The 17,060-nt window shown below is 46.6% G+C and overlaps 1 protein-coding gene across 7 annotated transcripts in view; it reads left to right on the top strand.

Annotated features, from left to right (window-relative positions):
- The window catches only part of TRIM66 (tripartite motif containing 66), a 60,089-nt gene that overhangs the window by 7,505 nt on the left and 35,524 nt on the right, over positions 1-17,060 (top strand). For 3 of the 7 annotated variants that reach the window (XM_032357978.1, XM_032357975.1, XM_032357974.1), the window contains one exon: positions 825-1,131. The exons of 2 other annotated variants lie outside the window; for them this stretch is intronic. In XM_032357978.1, coding sequence (XP_032213869.1) covers positions 897-1,131 — 235 coding nt within the window. In that variant the 5' untranslated portion in view covers positions 825-896. Of the gene's footprint in view, positions 1-196; positions 694-824; positions 1,132-10,052; positions 10,214-17,060 lie in introns of those variants that run through there. 2 more of the 7 variants (XM_032357976.1, XM_032357980.1) reach the window with 2 other exon arrangements.

Raw genomic sequence — 17,060 nt, 5'->3', positions numbered from 1 at the left:
AGATCACAAGTAGGCAGAGAGGCAGGCAGAGAGAGAGAGGAGGAAGCAGGCTCCCTGCGGAGCAGAGAGCCCGATGCGGGACTCGATCCCAGGACCCTGAGATCATGACCTGAGCCGAAGGCAGCGGCTTAACCCACTGAGCCACCCAGGCGCCCCGAGGGTCCTGAATAATTAAAAAACATAGAGGGGTTTGAGACCAAAGAGTTTGGTATTCTCAAAGCCTAATGAAATGAACTCAGCCACACTTAAACCTTCTAAGACAGACTGCCCTTACCTCCATGGGGCTACTATGCTGCCCTCTGCTAAATAAGTGTGAAGTCTGATTTTGAATTTGAACTTTGCTGTCTTTGTACAATTACCCAGCCTCTCTGAACCTCAACTTCCCCAGCCTGTCCCTCATGGCTTTATTTAATTTGTGAATGTATCATAATGCCTATCTCCAAGAGTACTTGTGAGGACTGATAAAGCATAGGAAGCACAGGAAGCCCCTGGCATACACTTGGCTTTTAATGCATTTCCTTCTCTTTTCCAAAACGAAATTTCAGCTCAAGCCTGTCCACTAATAAAGAGAAGCACAGATAGATACTGGACACTTTTGAAAGTAAACAAACCCTGTAAGAAGCACACAATCTAGCAGACCTCTGCCGCTTTGCTTCCTACAGCGGAGATGCTGGACTCTCTCTTTGGGCTCAGGTGAGGGTGTGAGGCTGAGGCCTGAAGGCTACAAGGCACGAGCCTCCAGCTCTCTGAGTCCTCCCTAGCCTGTTCAGGAACATCCCCCACCCAAAAGAAATGAGTCACTCTGCTTTGTGCTTCACTTACAGGGAGTGGAGCTTGCTCGCTCTACACACTGCTTCACACCTGAGGATATCACTGGAAGAGCCCCGGTCCCGGGCATGAGCATGGGCACCAATATGGGCATGAGGTTTATGTGGCTGCCACTAGTTGACCAGAAACACAGGAGTGGTCAGATGGAGGCCCTAGTACAGACCTGCTCAGTGTGCCGACAGGACCTGCACGATATGGGGGCCCGGTTTCTACCCTGCCAGCATTTGCTCTGTAAAGGCTGCTTCCAGGGTTTGATCCAGGAACTGAGGCAGGTGGCCAAGGTTCTCGGGTCTGTCCCAGATGGTAAGTACCAAAGTAAAGCGCCACTGGTTCCTCTCCTTCCACATAACTGGTCTCTTCCTGTTTCTTAGGAACTGAATTTCAGGAGTAGAAAGAATCAGAATTTAAATGCCCAAGGGATACTCGTTGCCAAACACAATTCTTTGGGGAATCTGTGAGACAAAGGAATCCTCTTGATGCCTACTATATCTATTTTGTAAGCTGGGACTTTGCATGTTTGGGATTTCCTTGAGTTGGTGGCAAACTGAGAAACCTGGGAAGGTGTTGATTCAAGGTTTGGCTCACTCCCCAGATGGAGAGGACGCTGTCCTGATTCACCAAACTTCCGAGGCAGAGGGAGAGCTGCTGCCCCCCTAGGATTGGTTGGGAACTAACTTTGAACAGACTCTCTTGGACTAGTGAACCATTCACCATTTAAGTCACCACCAGGCGGGAGGAGCTTGTGTCTTGCACCTGAATATCAGGTTTCCTAGGGAACAATCTCGTTGAGGACTGTGAGTCCTTGGAGATGTGAACTAGGACTCTTCAGCTCAGCATTCTAGTACAGGCCTGTAACAGAGATGTAGTCTCTGTTGGAGGAACTTGGAGGATGAGAAAGTCTAACAAGTTGTGAATGTTTAGAAACATCATCTCTGTTTTGTTTTCTGTAGTATTATTAAAGTGATTTGTAGCCAAAGGCTAGGCATACAAATTTGAGGTATTACAACAGCACAGTTGTCTTTAGCTATGATTTTGGGGCCTTCTGAACTCTCGGGCAAACTGTATGACCTCCCTGGGCTCTTTTGTGAGTTTGGAGCCCAGGAAAGATGATCTAGTTTGATTTTTAAAATTAAAATCTGATTTTTAAACTTAAATTTAGTCTTTCCTTAAACTTTTAATTTTAACTTACACGTCTTACTCTATTTATAAATGTAGCAAATTTTAACAATCACTTTAAAATTTTTAAATCACTTTTATTGGGGCGCCTGGGTGGCTCAGTGGGTTAAGCCTCCACTTTCGGCTCCGGTCATGATCTCAGGGTCCTGGGATCAAGCCCCGCATCAGGCTCTCTGCTTGGCAGGGTGCCTGCTTCCCCCGTTCTCTGCCTACTTGTGTCTGCCTCTCTGCCTACTTGTGATCTCTGTCTGTCATATAAATAAATAAAATCTTTTTTAAAAAAATCACTTTTAAGGGGGGTGGGGTTATGGACATTGGGGAGGGTATGTGCTTTGGTGAGTGCTGTGAAGTGTGTAAACCTGGCGATTCACAGACCTGTACCCCTGCGGATAAAAATATATGTTTATAAAAAATAAAAAATTTTTAAAAAATCACTTTTATTTATAAACCTAGCTAATATTTGCTTTTATAAATTAAATTTTTTTTTATTTTCTTTTTTAAATATTTCAGTTGTCTAGCAAATAATTGTTGGAATTTACACTTGGAAATCTTATAAGTTAAATTTATAAGCATGGTGAATCTTAAATATGTCTTAAAATGCTCCAGCATTGTTGGGTGAATATTCAGAATATATAAAGACCTTCTCCAACTAAACAATAAAAAGCAATCTAACTTAAAAATGGGAAAAGGATTTGAATGGACATTTCTCCAAATAAGATATACAAATGGCCCATAAGCACACAAAAAGATGCTCAACATCACTAATCTTTAGGGAGATACAAATCAAAACCACAAGATGCCACCTCACGTCCATTAGGATGGCTACTATTAAGAAAAAAGAACAGAAAATAACAAGTGTTGTGAGGACATGGAGAAATTGGAATCCTGTACACTATTGGTGGGAGTATAAAATGGTACATCCTCTGTAGAAAACACTATGGCCATTCCTCCAAAAAATTAAAAAATGAAATTACCAAAAGCAGGGACTCAAGGAGATATTTGTATACCTGTGTTCATAGCTGCATTAATCTCATGGCCAAAGGTGGAAGCAATCCAAGTGTTCATCAACAGACGAATGGCTGAACAAAATGCGGTATATACATACAGTGGAATATTATTTAGCCTTAATAAGGAAGAAAATTCTGACACATGCTACAACAGGAATGGCCATTGAGAACACTATGCTAAAATAAGCCAGTTACAAAAAGACAAATAGAGGGTGCCTGGGTGGCTCAGTAGGTTAAAGCCTCTGCCTTCGGCTCAGCTCATGATTCCAGGGTCCTGGGATTGAGCCTCACATCGGGCTCTCTGCTTGCCAAGGAGCCGGCTTCCCCATCTCTCTCTCTGCCTGCCTCTCTGCCTACTTGTGATCTCTGTCAAATAAATAAATCTTAAACAACAACAACAAAAAGACAAATAGTCTATGATTCTATTTGCATGATGTACCTTGAGTAGTGAAGTCACAGATAGAGAAGATAGCCTGGTTGTTGCCAGGGGCTGGGGAACAAGGCAGGGAACAGAGAGTTGTTGTATAATGGTATAGAGTTTAAGTTTTGCCTACATTTTAATTGGGATTTTTTTGTTGTTGTTGTTGAGTTGTAGGAATTTTTTTAAACATTTTATGGGTACTAGATCCTTATCAGATATATGATTTGTAAATATTTTCTGTTATTTCAGGTTGTCTTTTTGTTCTGTTAATAGTGTTCTTTGATGCACAAAAGTTTTTAATTTTGCTAAGTATAATTTATCTATTTTTGCTTTCACTGATGTCCTAACCATGAAATTCTTGCCAAATCCATTGTGATGAAGCTTTCCCCCTGTGTTTTCTAAGGGCTTTCTAGTTTAACTCTTATGCTTAAGTCTTTGATCTCATTTAGGATTTTTAAAATGAACTAATGATGCATGTTTCAAGTCTTTGTATGACTCTGAAGTCAGAAAACTAAATCATGCTAATGACAATTATTTGAATTATACTGTTCATTCACCAAGTTATTCTGAGTGTAATGGAGAATAAAAACATTAGCTTTGGTGTCAATATGTGTGGGCATGAGTGTGAGGTCTAATCTGCCTGCCACTTACTAGTTGTGCAGCTTGGGCAAGTTTTCTCACCTAGAATGTGAGGATGGTGATAGTAGTATTTATCGTATAGGATTTTTAGGAAGATTAAATGATCATGTACATGTAGAACATTCTGTACTGCTCATAGGAGATAGTAAGAAGCTTAGAAACTTAACAAAATACTATTATTTAGAACTTTTGCAACTGAAGTAGAAAAAAAATTGGTCAGATGTGAATATGTTTGATTCGGAACAAATCAATTTCTTAAATATGTGGCATCTTATATCTTATATTCTTATATCTTATACTCTTATATCTTATTTATATTCTTTAGTTTGTCCTGTGACCTGGCCAGGCCATTGTTACCTTCCATATTTGCATTTATGGGTGAAGAGTAGAATCAGCTTCTGTGACTTCTTGGGAGATTTTAGGACTCTATGCTGTGTGGGTATTTGTTGGTTTATCTGCCTGTGTATGTCTGTCTTCTTTGCGGGTATTTGACTTCTATGTACTGGGCTCTTTGGCATTAGGGTATAGAGATGAAAAGACAGGGCCCTTGCCTTCAAGGAACTCCTGTTCTGTTGAAGGGCAGAGAACTAGACATATAATAATATGGTGTGGTATGGATGTGAAGAGAAGATTGTAAAGTTCAGGCAAAGAGGGGCGCCTGGGTGGCTTAGTCGGTTAAGCATCTGCCTTCGGCTCAGGTCATGATCTCAGGGTCCTGGGATTGAGCCCTGCATTGGGCTCCCTGTTCAGTGGAGAGCCTGCTTCTCCCTCTCCGACTGCCTGCCACTCCCCCTGCTTGTGCATGCTCTCTTTCTGTGTCTACTAAATAAATAAAATTTTACCAAAAAAAAAAAAAAAAAGTTCAGGCAAGGAAGCAAACCTCCGGGAGGTTCTCCATGGACCAGACTGGTATATATCAATTGCTCACTGAATGTTTTTGGAAGAACTGAAAGAATGGTACCCAAATGAGCTGTCTCATGAAAATGAGAGGAGAGCTGTCATCTATCTCTAGTTAGTCTAGTGAGAAACCCAATACCTGAATTTGATTTCTGGTCCTTAATTTGAGATAACCTGCTTGGGATCTGGTTCTTTGGAAAGAGCATTTAGCACTGCCACTTTATCCAGCAGAGCAGGGGCCCAGACTTGCTAAAACACTTGTCCTACTTCTGCCAGTTTGGGGTTTTCAAAAGTAAAACATGGGAAACAGCTAGAGAGGAGATGGGTAGAAGCTAAAGTATAAATAGGCCCATCAGTGCCTCCAGCCAGGTGGGCCAACAGTGCATGGGGTAAGTCCACTTCCATAAATCCAAGTCTGCTGGTTGCTGGGAGAGCTGAGCATTGCTGTGTGCATGGGCCCAGGGGCCGTCCAGCTGATTTTCAACTCTGATCCCTCGGGGAGCCTCCCTGGGGCCTGCACGTCTGCACTAGGGGAGGCATCTGATTTAACTCCCCTGGGCCTTTCATCTCTACCTCTCCACAGCCCAATATAGAACCTGACACAGGATGAGGGCTTCAGTGAATATTTCTTGAACAAATGATTGAATCAGTGAATCTGCAGAGATCTCCTGTGGCTCTTACATGGAAGGCACACTGTCCCACTTGTGACATTGCCCTTTCTGTTTCTCAGGTTGCCAGGGGCAAACATGTTTATCAAGCACCTGCTGGTTGGCAGACACTATACTGGGTGCTTGTGCCTGTATCATCTTTTTAAAACCGTGCAACGACCCTGTAATTAGGTGTTATTCCCATTATATGAAAACCCTGGGTATCATGAATATGTGGGGTCTCAAGTCTAAAACAACTTGTAATTGCTACGTCAGGTCAAACCTCTCTTAGAAGCTTGTGATCAGCCCTGTAAGCACTCAGCTTAGGGGAAGATTTCACGTGGAATCCCTGAATGGATGGGGAGATTCCATGGAGAATCTTTGTGGAAAGAACCAGCACTGCAGCCTGAGTCCTCAGGTGCACATCTTTAATGTGGCCATGGCCTTGCGGAGATTTTCCCCAGCAGCTCTGTCACACTAGGAAATGTGTCTGTGTTAGGGCTCTGCTAAGGCAACCAGAGGGGCAAGGTCTTGAAAAGCTAGTGATGGGGACAAGAGCGAAGGCAGCAATGTTCTGAGCACACAGTGGCTTAGCTGTGCAGTGGGATGACTGGAGCTGCAGACTCTGTACAGAATGCCTGAGAATGGGAGATGGGTGTACCCAGCCCACAAGAGTCAATATATGTGGGACTCTGCTTCTCAGCCTAACTGAACATGGTCCCAGGTCAGACTCTATGGAGAAGTCAGCCACAGAGTGGCAAAGTGATACTTAAAATAATGTAGCAAGCTCTGAAGGGAGTTGGCTGCCTGAAACTGACATTTACCATGCACTGCATTTCTCTTCAAAATTCTCAGGACTCTTATAACTCTATAGGAGTTAACTCTATAACTCTAGTTGTTGTTTTAAGGGAGAAGGGCAATTAATTGGCTATTTCCTACCCCATGTAAGGAGAAGGAACATTGTATTTCCTTTTCAAATCTACTAAAGATAAATCCTAGCGGAGAGACCTCAATTCTGATATCACAGTTTTAGCATCTACTTGTTTTGATGTGGGTGATGTGGGAGATGTGGGCAGAGCCCTGGTCTGGACGTCATGGCCCTTGGAGCTCAGTCTGGACTCTGGCACTAATTGACTGGGCAATCCCAGGTCTTCTCTGGCTTTCAGGGCTGGACTTGAAGAGCTCCGAGAACACCAAATAACCATCATGGCCTCATGCTTCCTGAAGCTAATTTGGGTAACAACATGTCTCTTGTAAGCCACAGATGCTGAAAGGGGGGGCAATCTCTGTCCCTTAGTGGGCAAGCCTTGGGACTTTGGGAAGATCTGAAGAGAGGGAACTGATGCAAGATGCAACAACCTCAGAGTCAGAGAAAGAAATGATGATCTTAATGAGAGCTCAGCTGGAGGGGCTCTAATGGCCTCGGGTGAGGGTGGGAGGCAGGGGGATGAGAGCTCAGCTCTAGGAGCCTGGAAGGCCAGGTGACTGCTATTTGCTCAGTCCAGGTACTAATGGTGTGTCCAACCATTGTGGGGTCTGTTGTGGGCAGTGACCCAAGTCTCCTCGGTGGAGGACAGGCAGCTGAGCTGGACTGAGCTGGGTGTGCAGCAGGTGCAGGAGCTGGAGCTCCCAAGCCCTATCAGCACGATGGCTTTTTAGTTCATGAACAGTTTCCTCACCCTAATTGGCTCTCTAGGGCCCCAGGAGTAGCACTGGCACCTCAGAACGGTACCTGTTACTGGGAGAGCAATCCCCCTGGTACTGGGAAGGTAGCAGGCTGTGTTCTGGGGGATGTGCTGGCTGCTACCAGCACTGCTCAGAAGGATATAGCCTGAGTAGGTTGCTGAGGGTTCCCTCAGTTCAAGGTAGCTGTGATTGATGGACAGGGTCTTGGAGGGGCCCCTTGTCTACTGGAGCTCTCTGATTCAAGGGGGACCAGTCATGGTTGACTGCTGTGAAAGCTAGAGAGCAGGAAAGACCCTTGGAGCTTATCTCTAATCCCTTACCGCATAAAGGGAGCATCAGAAGTCCAGAAAGCCTTAGAATCCTGCTGAATGCCATAGTTGTTATAGAACCTGAAAAAATAAATTCATCTCCTTTGCCTGCCGATCCAGGGCTTGCCTGGACCTGATGGCCAGTAGGCACTGCAGACCTAGAGTAGGCTGCTGCTCTTGGATCTCCCACTATCAACTCTGTCCAGACCAGCTGGAAAGTGGGGACAGGGGCTTTGCTGGAGCATGTCAGTGCAGTCCTTGGATTGAGTCTTGAGATTTGAAGGGAAAGAAATAGAGGTGCCAGTCTATCAGATGAGGTGAGTGAGCCTAGATCCATCCAACCTGTACCTTCTGCATTCTGCTATGAGCTATTTCTTGGCCCTGAAAGCTTGTTTCACAGCTGGGTTGTCCTACGAACATGAGCTCTGAACGCTGTGGACCATCATCTCCTGCCTCAGCCCATCACCTAATCTCATGCCCATGTTCTGACTCTGGCTTAGATGGGCCACGTGACCCTGCCGCACACTCTTTGGATCCCCTTAGCTGAGCTCACTTTACTTCTTGCCTCTGTGTGTTATTCTCCCAAATCCTCTAGCTTCAACCCTGATCACTCTCTTCTGTTGTGAGCCCGCCGCTCTAGCTACCTGAGAGGCTCTTGATTGCTTTTGATTCAGAGCAGACACTTAGCTTGGCAAGGCTCTTCCCAGTCTGATTCCAAGCTAACTTTAGAGCCTCATCTCTGTCACTCTTCTCCATGAACCAGCTTTACCAATCTTTCCCCCAGAGGCCTCACATTTTGACATCCGCAGTCCTCTGTTTATGATGTTTCCTCCTCCTGGAATATCTTCTTCTTGTTCCTAGCATCCTACCCCAAATGGAAGTTTGTTCCTAGTGTCCTACCCCAAATGAAAGTGTGACCCAGTTATCAGAACTCAAGCACACAGGGATGGAGGTAGAATTGGAAACAAGCAGGATCCCCATTACCAGGATTGAACCCCAAAGGGTGAGGCTAGAACAATTGAAGTAGCCGTTGCTTTAGGCCAGGGACCAGCAAACTTTGTAAAGGGCTAGGTAGTAAATATTTTTGGCTTTGTGGGTCCTACAGGCTCTGTTATCACTTCTCAGGACCGCCACTGCAGAGCAGATAATTTGGGAATTGATGGACCTGACTATGTTCCAGTAAAACTTTATTTACAAAAAGGGCAAGCTGTGGTTTTCTGACCCCTGGTTTAGGCTCTGCCTTGGGAAATTGGATGGATTTGAATCTGTGAGTGGAATCAAGTAGGAATATCTGTGTAGGAGCCAGGCAGGGCCAGCCTCTGGATGGGAACTGAAGGTAGGGAATAGTGTTAAGATGAGGCATATGGAGGGATGACAGGAGGAAAAGGACAGAGTTAATTTTGGCTGCAATCTAGGATTGTTTGAAGGAGGGAAGTGGGAACTCCGGAAGGGAAATTTGGGGACGCATTGTGAAGGGTCATGACCAATTTAAGCTATGCTGTAGGCAGTGGAGAGACACTGGATATTTTTGGTCAATGGAATACAATCAAATCTGTATTTTTGGAAAGTTATTCTCGCTTAGGGAGAAGAATGATTGGAGGAGACAAGACTGGATGCAGAAAGCCCTTCTGGGCGGTCACTGCAGTTGTTTTTGCCATTGCTTCTAGCTTACTGGTCTTTGAGCCAGTGCTGTGTCTGAATGCCCAAGAAGTACTTGGGTAACTTGCCAAAAACATAGATTTTTGGTCTCATACCCATACCCAAGAGATTTGGATTTGGTAGATTCAGGATTTCTAACAGCCCCTCCAGATTTGTGAATTACAGGTCTGGCAAAGCAGGATGCAGCCTGACCTGAAGAGGCTATGGACGCCAGAGAAAGTAGGGCACACATAAGATGGGGTCTGGCAACAGCACTCTCCCTCCCTCTTACCTCTTGTCCTGACAGCCCCTCCACTTAACTCCTTTTTCTTCACATACCACTCCCTGCCACATCCTATTTTGGTCATGCCCTGTTGATTCTCTTTGAAACAACTCTTCTGTCCCTGTCTTTCCATTGCTACCCTTGTTCGGGATCCCACTACCACTAAACTGGACAAAACTTCTCCCTGACCCCCCAGTCCCCAGTTCATCAAGGAAATCATAAAGCCCAGCTCTGTCCCTCTCCAGAGCCTTTGCTTTTAGGATAAAGGTCAAGCTCCTTAGCTTAGCATTCAGGGCCCTTCAGGAACTTACTCTCCTGCCAGTCTTTCCAGGCATATTCCCTACCATTCCCACCCATGCTTTTGCAACCTTCCTGTGCTCTCTGCTTTTACGATTATCTTGTATTCCTAGCTTTGCCCCCCTCCTTATGTCTTCCCTCCAACTCAACCTTGCTTTTCCTTCCCTTTTCTCTCCCTGCTTGTGTTTGACTGTATCTCCCCCGGGGTGGGGGCGGGGAGGGTAGAGTTAGCTGCCAAGGGACACCTCCCAGGACCTTTGTGCATCAGAAACGTGTGTCTTCCCCATCCGAAGTCCTAATCCTCCACTTGTGACGGACAATTGGTCACTATGGCAACTGACTGTGACGTCACAGGATAAGGACTTCAGGTGAAGTGGCAGGAGCAGGTGAGTGTGTAGGAAATAGATTTTAATGTCTGTTGAAGGTTCCCCCCCCCCACACCCTCCTTCCGTGCCGGGGGCACAGAGGGCTATCTCGGGCTCCTGCTGATTTTTAAAATGATGCGGTGAGAGCGTGTGCCTGGCATCTGCGTGCTGCAGCAGTGTGGGGCTGACAGAGTGTGTCAACTTGAGCTCTGGGTGTGCAGGCACCGCTGCTGCGTGAGCCTGTTATTCCGTTCTGGATTGCTATTTTGATACCCAGATTGCATCATTCTTCCTACGTATAAACAGGGGGTCCCCAGGGCCCTGCAGCTACTCACTTCTCCACCAACACTGTTGTTGTGATGAGCTCTATTTAAATGAGCTGCCGGATCGGGGCAGATTCCAGCCATACATGAGCACTGTCATTTTGGGGAACATGGAGGGCTGAAGGATTTTTGGATGGAGTCCTAAAAGGCTGAGAGTGATGGCCTCCTGAGCCGTGCAGAGGGCGGCAGAGCTAGTTCCTGAAAGTTGAAAATCTCGTTTTCTTCCTTCTGAGCTTCTATTCCAAGGCACCCAGAGGATTAGGAAGGAGATGCAGCTAGGAAGAGAGTCGCCTCTTTGAGGTCTCCCTCTTGCTGCTCAGTTTGGGAAATTGCTGCAGAGCCTTCGAGATAAACAGGAACAGGAGGAGTCAACCAACCTTTTCTTGCAGGAGCGTCTCAGGTGAGCTGGAGAAACGCAGCCCTGGCTGAGGATATATCAGAGAAAGGAGAGGACCCAGGGTGCTCCCCTTACCCCACCCAGGACCCAGTTCCCCAAGGGTTAGGCCCCGCAGCCCAGCCGGCTGCAGCAAGCAGGGTGGGTGTGCCTGGGCACTTGGTGAGCACCGTCCTTGGGGACCCGTGGTGGTCTCACCTGTCGCTCTTCTGACTTCTCTCCCAGGTGTCGCTTTCATCACAGGGCAGCAGGGCCACGGGTGAACCTGCTGGCAGCCAGGGGCAGGAGCAGCAGTCCCCATAGGATCAAAGTCTGCCTTTCTAGTAGGGACTAGGCAATCTCGGGAGTGGGTGCAATGTGTTTCTAGAGGGGGGTGCTGCTTTGAGTTATGGGCTAGAAGGCTGCAGGGGCTTCTGTGGTGGGGGGCTTAGCTGGTGCCTAGTACCTTGGGACTGTCCCTGGCTGGGAGGGCAGGAATGGGTAGTGAGGATGGCCAGCATGCCAGAGGATACCACCAGAAGGTTTGTTTTTCTTTTTTTTTTTTCTCCTTGCCTAGTGACTGACAGAGGCATAAGGAGGTAGAATGTCTTACTTATGGATACAGAGGTAGATTGTCAGGGACTGCTCAGCGGTTCCAGGTAGCACCTATATTTTATAAGGGCTCCGTGGCTTTCAGCTAAGTCCCTCCCTCTCTCTGGGCATCCACGTCACCATCTGTATGGTGAGGGAATTGGCTACATACAAAAAGCTAGGTCTGTCCATCTTTGGTTCTACAGGTGAGAGCTGCCAGGGGAGCATCAAGCTGCTTCTGAGGATGCCACTGCTCTGTGGGAGTCAGAGCTTGGGCCCCAGCTGTAAAGTTCCTTGGAGCTCCATGGACAGGAGCTGTAGCATGAAGGACTTCTTAACCCTCAGTGGGCTGTGTAGCACCGGGTTCAGACTTAGGTACCTGGGGTTCATGTGTCCCTACCTGGTGAGCTGAACTGACCACCTTCTTGGGATGTCTCTCCCAGCCTAGCCTCCTGGTCCCCGGTTGCCTTGGTGCTGCTATTCATCTTTGAAGGGTGGACTATCCGGTCTTGACCCCCCTTCCTTGCTGCCCCACTAAGTCCTGAGCTCAGCACACTCTAGGCCCTGGCAGCAGTGGTTGTCGTGCCGGAGTTCAGGCAGCTTCCCACGCCCTTAGCTCGTGGGTCCTCCAGTGAAGCTGGGAGTTAGGGGAGGCAGGATGTGTCCACCAATCCCCAGAGAAGCTAGGTGTCAGGATACCCTGCTGTCTGTCGGGGATCTGCCCTCTTCCCTTCCCTGCCAGAAAGGAGATACATCACAGCTGCATTCAGTATGTTTCCTAACTTTGTGGAGCCTCTTTAAAACTCTCAGCTGCGTGGTATGGAGAAAGAGCTGTCAGGCTCAGGTTTGGGGCCATGGGATGCTCTCTCTAAGGTGCTTGTTCTCAAACATGGTTGTATATTGTTATATAATATACAATTTTAACAACGGCTCATGCCTGGATTCCACCTTCTAAAACTTTGATTTAGATGATATGGGCTTGAAATCAGGGTGTTTAAAGTGCCCCATAGGATTCAAATATGTAACAAAGTTTGAGAACCACTGGTTCTATAATATGAAACTATATCCAGATTTATTACCAGGCAGAAAAAATTCTTCTTCACCTGCCTTTTCTCAAAGATCATATTTCTTAAAACTTGAAGCACAGATGGGCTGGCTCCCAGTTCCTTCCTTCTGGATTCCCATGATCCAAAGCTGGGTTCAGGTCATCATTAGAGTCTGATCATTATTATGGAATATTTTACTTATAATAAAATTATTGAATTAGTTAAAACTACCTTGTTTAAACTTGGAGTAGAGAGCTATAGCATAACAGAAAGGGCTGGGTTTTAGAATCAGGGAGACTTGGATTCCAGTCATTGGTCTGCCCCTGTTTTATATGATCTTTGCCAGGTGGCAACTTCTTGGAGCCTCAGTCTCCCCAGCTATGAAAGGGGACAAGGCCTGCCTCTCAGAGGTGCTTTCATGATTAAATGAGGTAATGTTCCTAAAGGTCTGCTGCGGGGAATGGTGGTAAGAGAACCATCTGCCCCACACCTCCCAGGGACCAGAGTGCTCACTCTTATGACAGGAGGACTGAACACCTTGGGCTTGCAGAGCTTCTCTCCCAGGCCCCTAGATCCCCAGGAGAACTCTGGTGCCTGTGACTTCTTCATTCAAGAGGCAGAAACCCCACTTGCTCTAGGAATGCTTGTGTGTGACCTTTGGTTCCTGGCTCTGCATTGCTCAGAATTGATATTCCTGTGTATGAAATAAAAGCTTAAGGCTATTACTTGAAAAATCCAAATAGAAAAAAGGAAGTGCACCTAAATATTTTATGTGATATGTGATTTAAATATGTATTAATAACTAAGTATTAAGTATTAAATGTTAAATATTATAAGCAGATGTTTGGTTATTTTATATGTACATCTGCAGCCCTACGGGTTCATGTATTCCAGCTGTCCCAAGTGAAACTTCAGGCATGCTTGGGTGGCTTAGTTGGTTGGGCATCCAACTCCTGATGTCAACTCAGGTCTTAATCTCAGTATCGTGAGTTCAAGCCCTGTGTTGGGCCCCAGACTGGGCGTGGAGCCTACTAAAAAAAAAAAAATAAAGTAAAACTTTGTTTTGGTATTGACATTGAAGAATGGGGAACCCTCTGGAAACAAAAGCTCTAAGTTAGTACACCTTAATGGGGGTTAGGGGCCTTCTAAAGGAAGATAAGAATTTCTGGACAAAGATGGGACCTGGGGCACCTGGGTGGCTCAGTTGGTTAAGCGCCCAACTCTTGATTTTGGCTCAGGTTGTGATCTCTGGGTTTTGAGATTGAGCCCTATGCCAGGCTCCATGCTGAGCAAAGAGTCTGCTTGAGACTCTCTCTCATCCCTCTGCCCCTCCTGCTTTTGCCGGTGCTCTCTCATTCTCTTTTTCTCTCTCTAAAATAAACCTTGAAAAAGGAAAAAAAAAAAAAAAAAAGATGTTGTGACCCAAAGAGAGCACATGTCCTCTGTGTCTGCTCTGGGCCCCATAGCCTCTCTGGGACCTGCTCGTACCACTGGCACAGCTCTCCAGCTCTGCTGTCTGCCATAGCTGCCCCTCTTCAATGGGATGAGCTTTTAGATGTAGGCCTCTCCTAAGCCATAAGCCTGTCCCCTGACTTGCTGACAAAGGGGATAAGCAGGTCACTGCTTGGCTCTCTGTCCCACGCAGTCTTGCTCAAGGGAATATTTCTGAAGCTTGGGTGCAGGAGGCAGAGGAATAGGGTTGGATAATCCACAATTCCCTGCTATTCCTATTCCCTTCATGTTAAGGATGTAGAAAGTAAGATTCAGGGGGAAAGGGGTCACTTTTCCGAGGTTACACAGATAGTGCCTGCTCTGGGCCTGGAACCCACATCTCCCAGTTCACAACCTTTCCCAAGCACTGCACCTCTGCTCTGGGTCAGACCTGATTCCTTTATCATCCTGGCTGGGTTTTTTTCTCATTACCCTAAAAGCTTCCAGATGACTTCTTACTACTTCCAGTGGCTGTGAATGCAAGGAATACACATGGGATACCCAAACCCAAAAGAAATATAATTGTCCAATCTGCTAAAAATTATGCAATATCCTTTAGTGGCAATTGTGGATTATTTTTGTATGCAGACATATGAACAGATAGTTAAAATGCAATGTGATATTTGTCATACTAGAAGGATGTTCAGGGTGCTTTGGGAACCCAGAAGAGGGAATAATTAACTCATCCTGAGGGAAATCAACCTTGCTTCTCCAAGGTAGAACATTCAAACAGGTTTGAAAGGATGAATAGGAGTTTATCTGAAAAGGAGGGGAGAGGGAGCAGCACTTTCACAAACAGAGTTAGGCGGAGGTTTGATATTAAGAAGACAGCAGAGATATTTGCCCTGGCTAGGACACAGGATGCGGGGCAGGTGAAACTGAAGATGAGACTAGAGAGGGGTAAAGCCAGCTTGGAGGGGCTATGAGCACCAGGATGTGGACTTTGGCATTTAAGCCCAGGGGCAGTAGAGGATGTGCTATGAGGCCTTGCCTGATCTCTTCAATTAGTTCTCTTTTTTCATGAGGTAAATAAGACTAATGTTTGGACATCTGCTTCCAGAGGCTTAGAAGCCTTGTGGAAATCATTTTCAAAAAATAGAGCAGCATTTCTGACCTGTGGGTAGATGAGGAGGATCTCCTCAGGATGAACCAGGTGGAAGGGAGGGACAGTCACCTGATTCCCCTGGGTGATGACACCTGTGAAGAGCATTCTTTTTCACCTTTGGCCACTGTTCTTGACAGGCAGGAGAATATCTGGGAAATGGCAGCTCCATGGCTCTGTGAAGTCTGAGGAGGGTTTCTTTGTGGGGGGTGTTGGGGGTAGAAGGGGAGAAAGAGTATTGAATTACAACTTTGTGTGATATTTTAGACTTTGATTTTTCCAGGATAGATCAGGTAGCTGTTGCTGCATTAGGAGACACTCAAAATTTAGTAGTTAACAAAAGCTTTATTTATTGATGATTCTATAGTTCTGCAATTTGGACTGGGACTCTCTGGGTGGTTCTTAAGGGCTTGGTTAGGCTGGGCTGGGCTTGGTTAATCCCAGCTGTGCTCACTGTGGTCACTCCTGTGGCTGTGTTCAGCTGGTGAGGCAGTTGGGGCTAACAGGTTTATGATGAGTTCCAGTGAACCCCTGAGACAACCAAGGTGTCGGTCTGCCTGGTCTCTCATCTTCCAGCAGCTCCAACCTGGGCTTGTCCATGTGGGTGGTCATAGAGTTCTGAGAGCAGAGCGGAATCATACAAAGCCACTTGAGGACTAGGCTTGGAGCTTGTTCAGTGTCACGTCTGCTGTGGCCAGAGCAGGTCATAAAGGCAGCCTGGCTTCCAAGGGTTGAAGATAGACTCCCCCTTTTAATGGTTAGGATTGCACATGCATGGATGCAGTGCTGGAAGAGCTTGTGGCCATGTTTTCGCTCGACCTCTCAGACTCTCTGACTTTGATCACCTGGGAGAGTTGAAATTGAGGTCCTGGCCTTGCTGTGAATGGGATATGAGAAAACTTTTGAATTTAGAGTCAACATTTGCCGAGGATCAGGTGCTTTCTAAAGTATTACAGAAAATAAACCTTATGGCAACTCTTCTTTTTCTCTTCCTATTTTATATCTGAAGAAACCAGAGCGCAGAGGAGCTGAGTAGGATTAAGTGACTAGCCCAACCAAGGTCATTGGGTGGTAAACCTGGTATTTAGACTTCAGTTGGTCTGACTGCAACTGCCATTGTTTCATTTCGATGGTATGAGGCTGAGCAGATTGTGGTGGTCCTGCTGCCTTTGCTGCCATAGCCACCGCTTTCTGGGTGGCCCTTATGCCTGGGCACAGGCACCTGGCCCTACTCAGGAGCCTCATTTCCTTGCATGCAGTGGGTTTCCTGCTCTTGAGGTGGGCCGAAAGAGTACTCGAGTCTCTAGGGTGGCAGTCTTATGATGCTTATGTAGTCCAGGTACCCCTTGTGCTGGGGAAAGTTTGGAGACTGTTACATTTCTCTAGGAAAAGGAGATAGGACCAAATGTTCATGTTCATGGGTGAGATATTGGCAGTTCATGCAGCGTGGCTGGATGGAGAAGGCCCAGCGAAAGTTCTCCGAGCCTCATGGGCAGACTGACTGGTATCGGCAGTAGCAAGAGAAATATACCTCCTAGATGAGTAGGCAGGGAGGCCTTGCTTTCTCGGGGGAGAGCTTGCTTGAAGCTCTAGCTGTGAGATCTTTAAAGTCATTCTGCTGTGTGGGAACCTTAGTGGCTGGATCTATGCCCCGGGCTAAACTGACCCCCTGGAGCTTGGCCAATAACAGAAGCTGGGCTCTCAGAGATAGGGAATGAGGAGTGGGAGCAGCAGGAAGGCACCCAGTTGTCAGAACCAGAACAGGGTTGGGCCTGTGATAGAATGGCTTGTGAAGGGGGGCAGGACCAGGCCAAGACAAGGATGCAAGGAGGTCTGTAGGACTGGCCCTTACTGAGATGGCCATGTCCAGAGTACCTAGATGTTAAGTGCAGGCCATGACATCAAATGTAGTTCATAAGCGGCACTGGCACATACCTTGGTG

This window comes from Mustela erminea, chromosome 9 (assembly GCF_009829155.1).
Source record: "Mustela erminea isolate mMusErm1 chromosome 9, mMusErm1.Pri, whole genome shotgun sequence".
NCBI lineage: Eukaryota > Metazoa > Chordata > Mammalia > Carnivora > Mustelidae > Mustela > Mustela erminea.
This window is presented reverse-complemented; position numbering and strand designations above follow the sequence as displayed.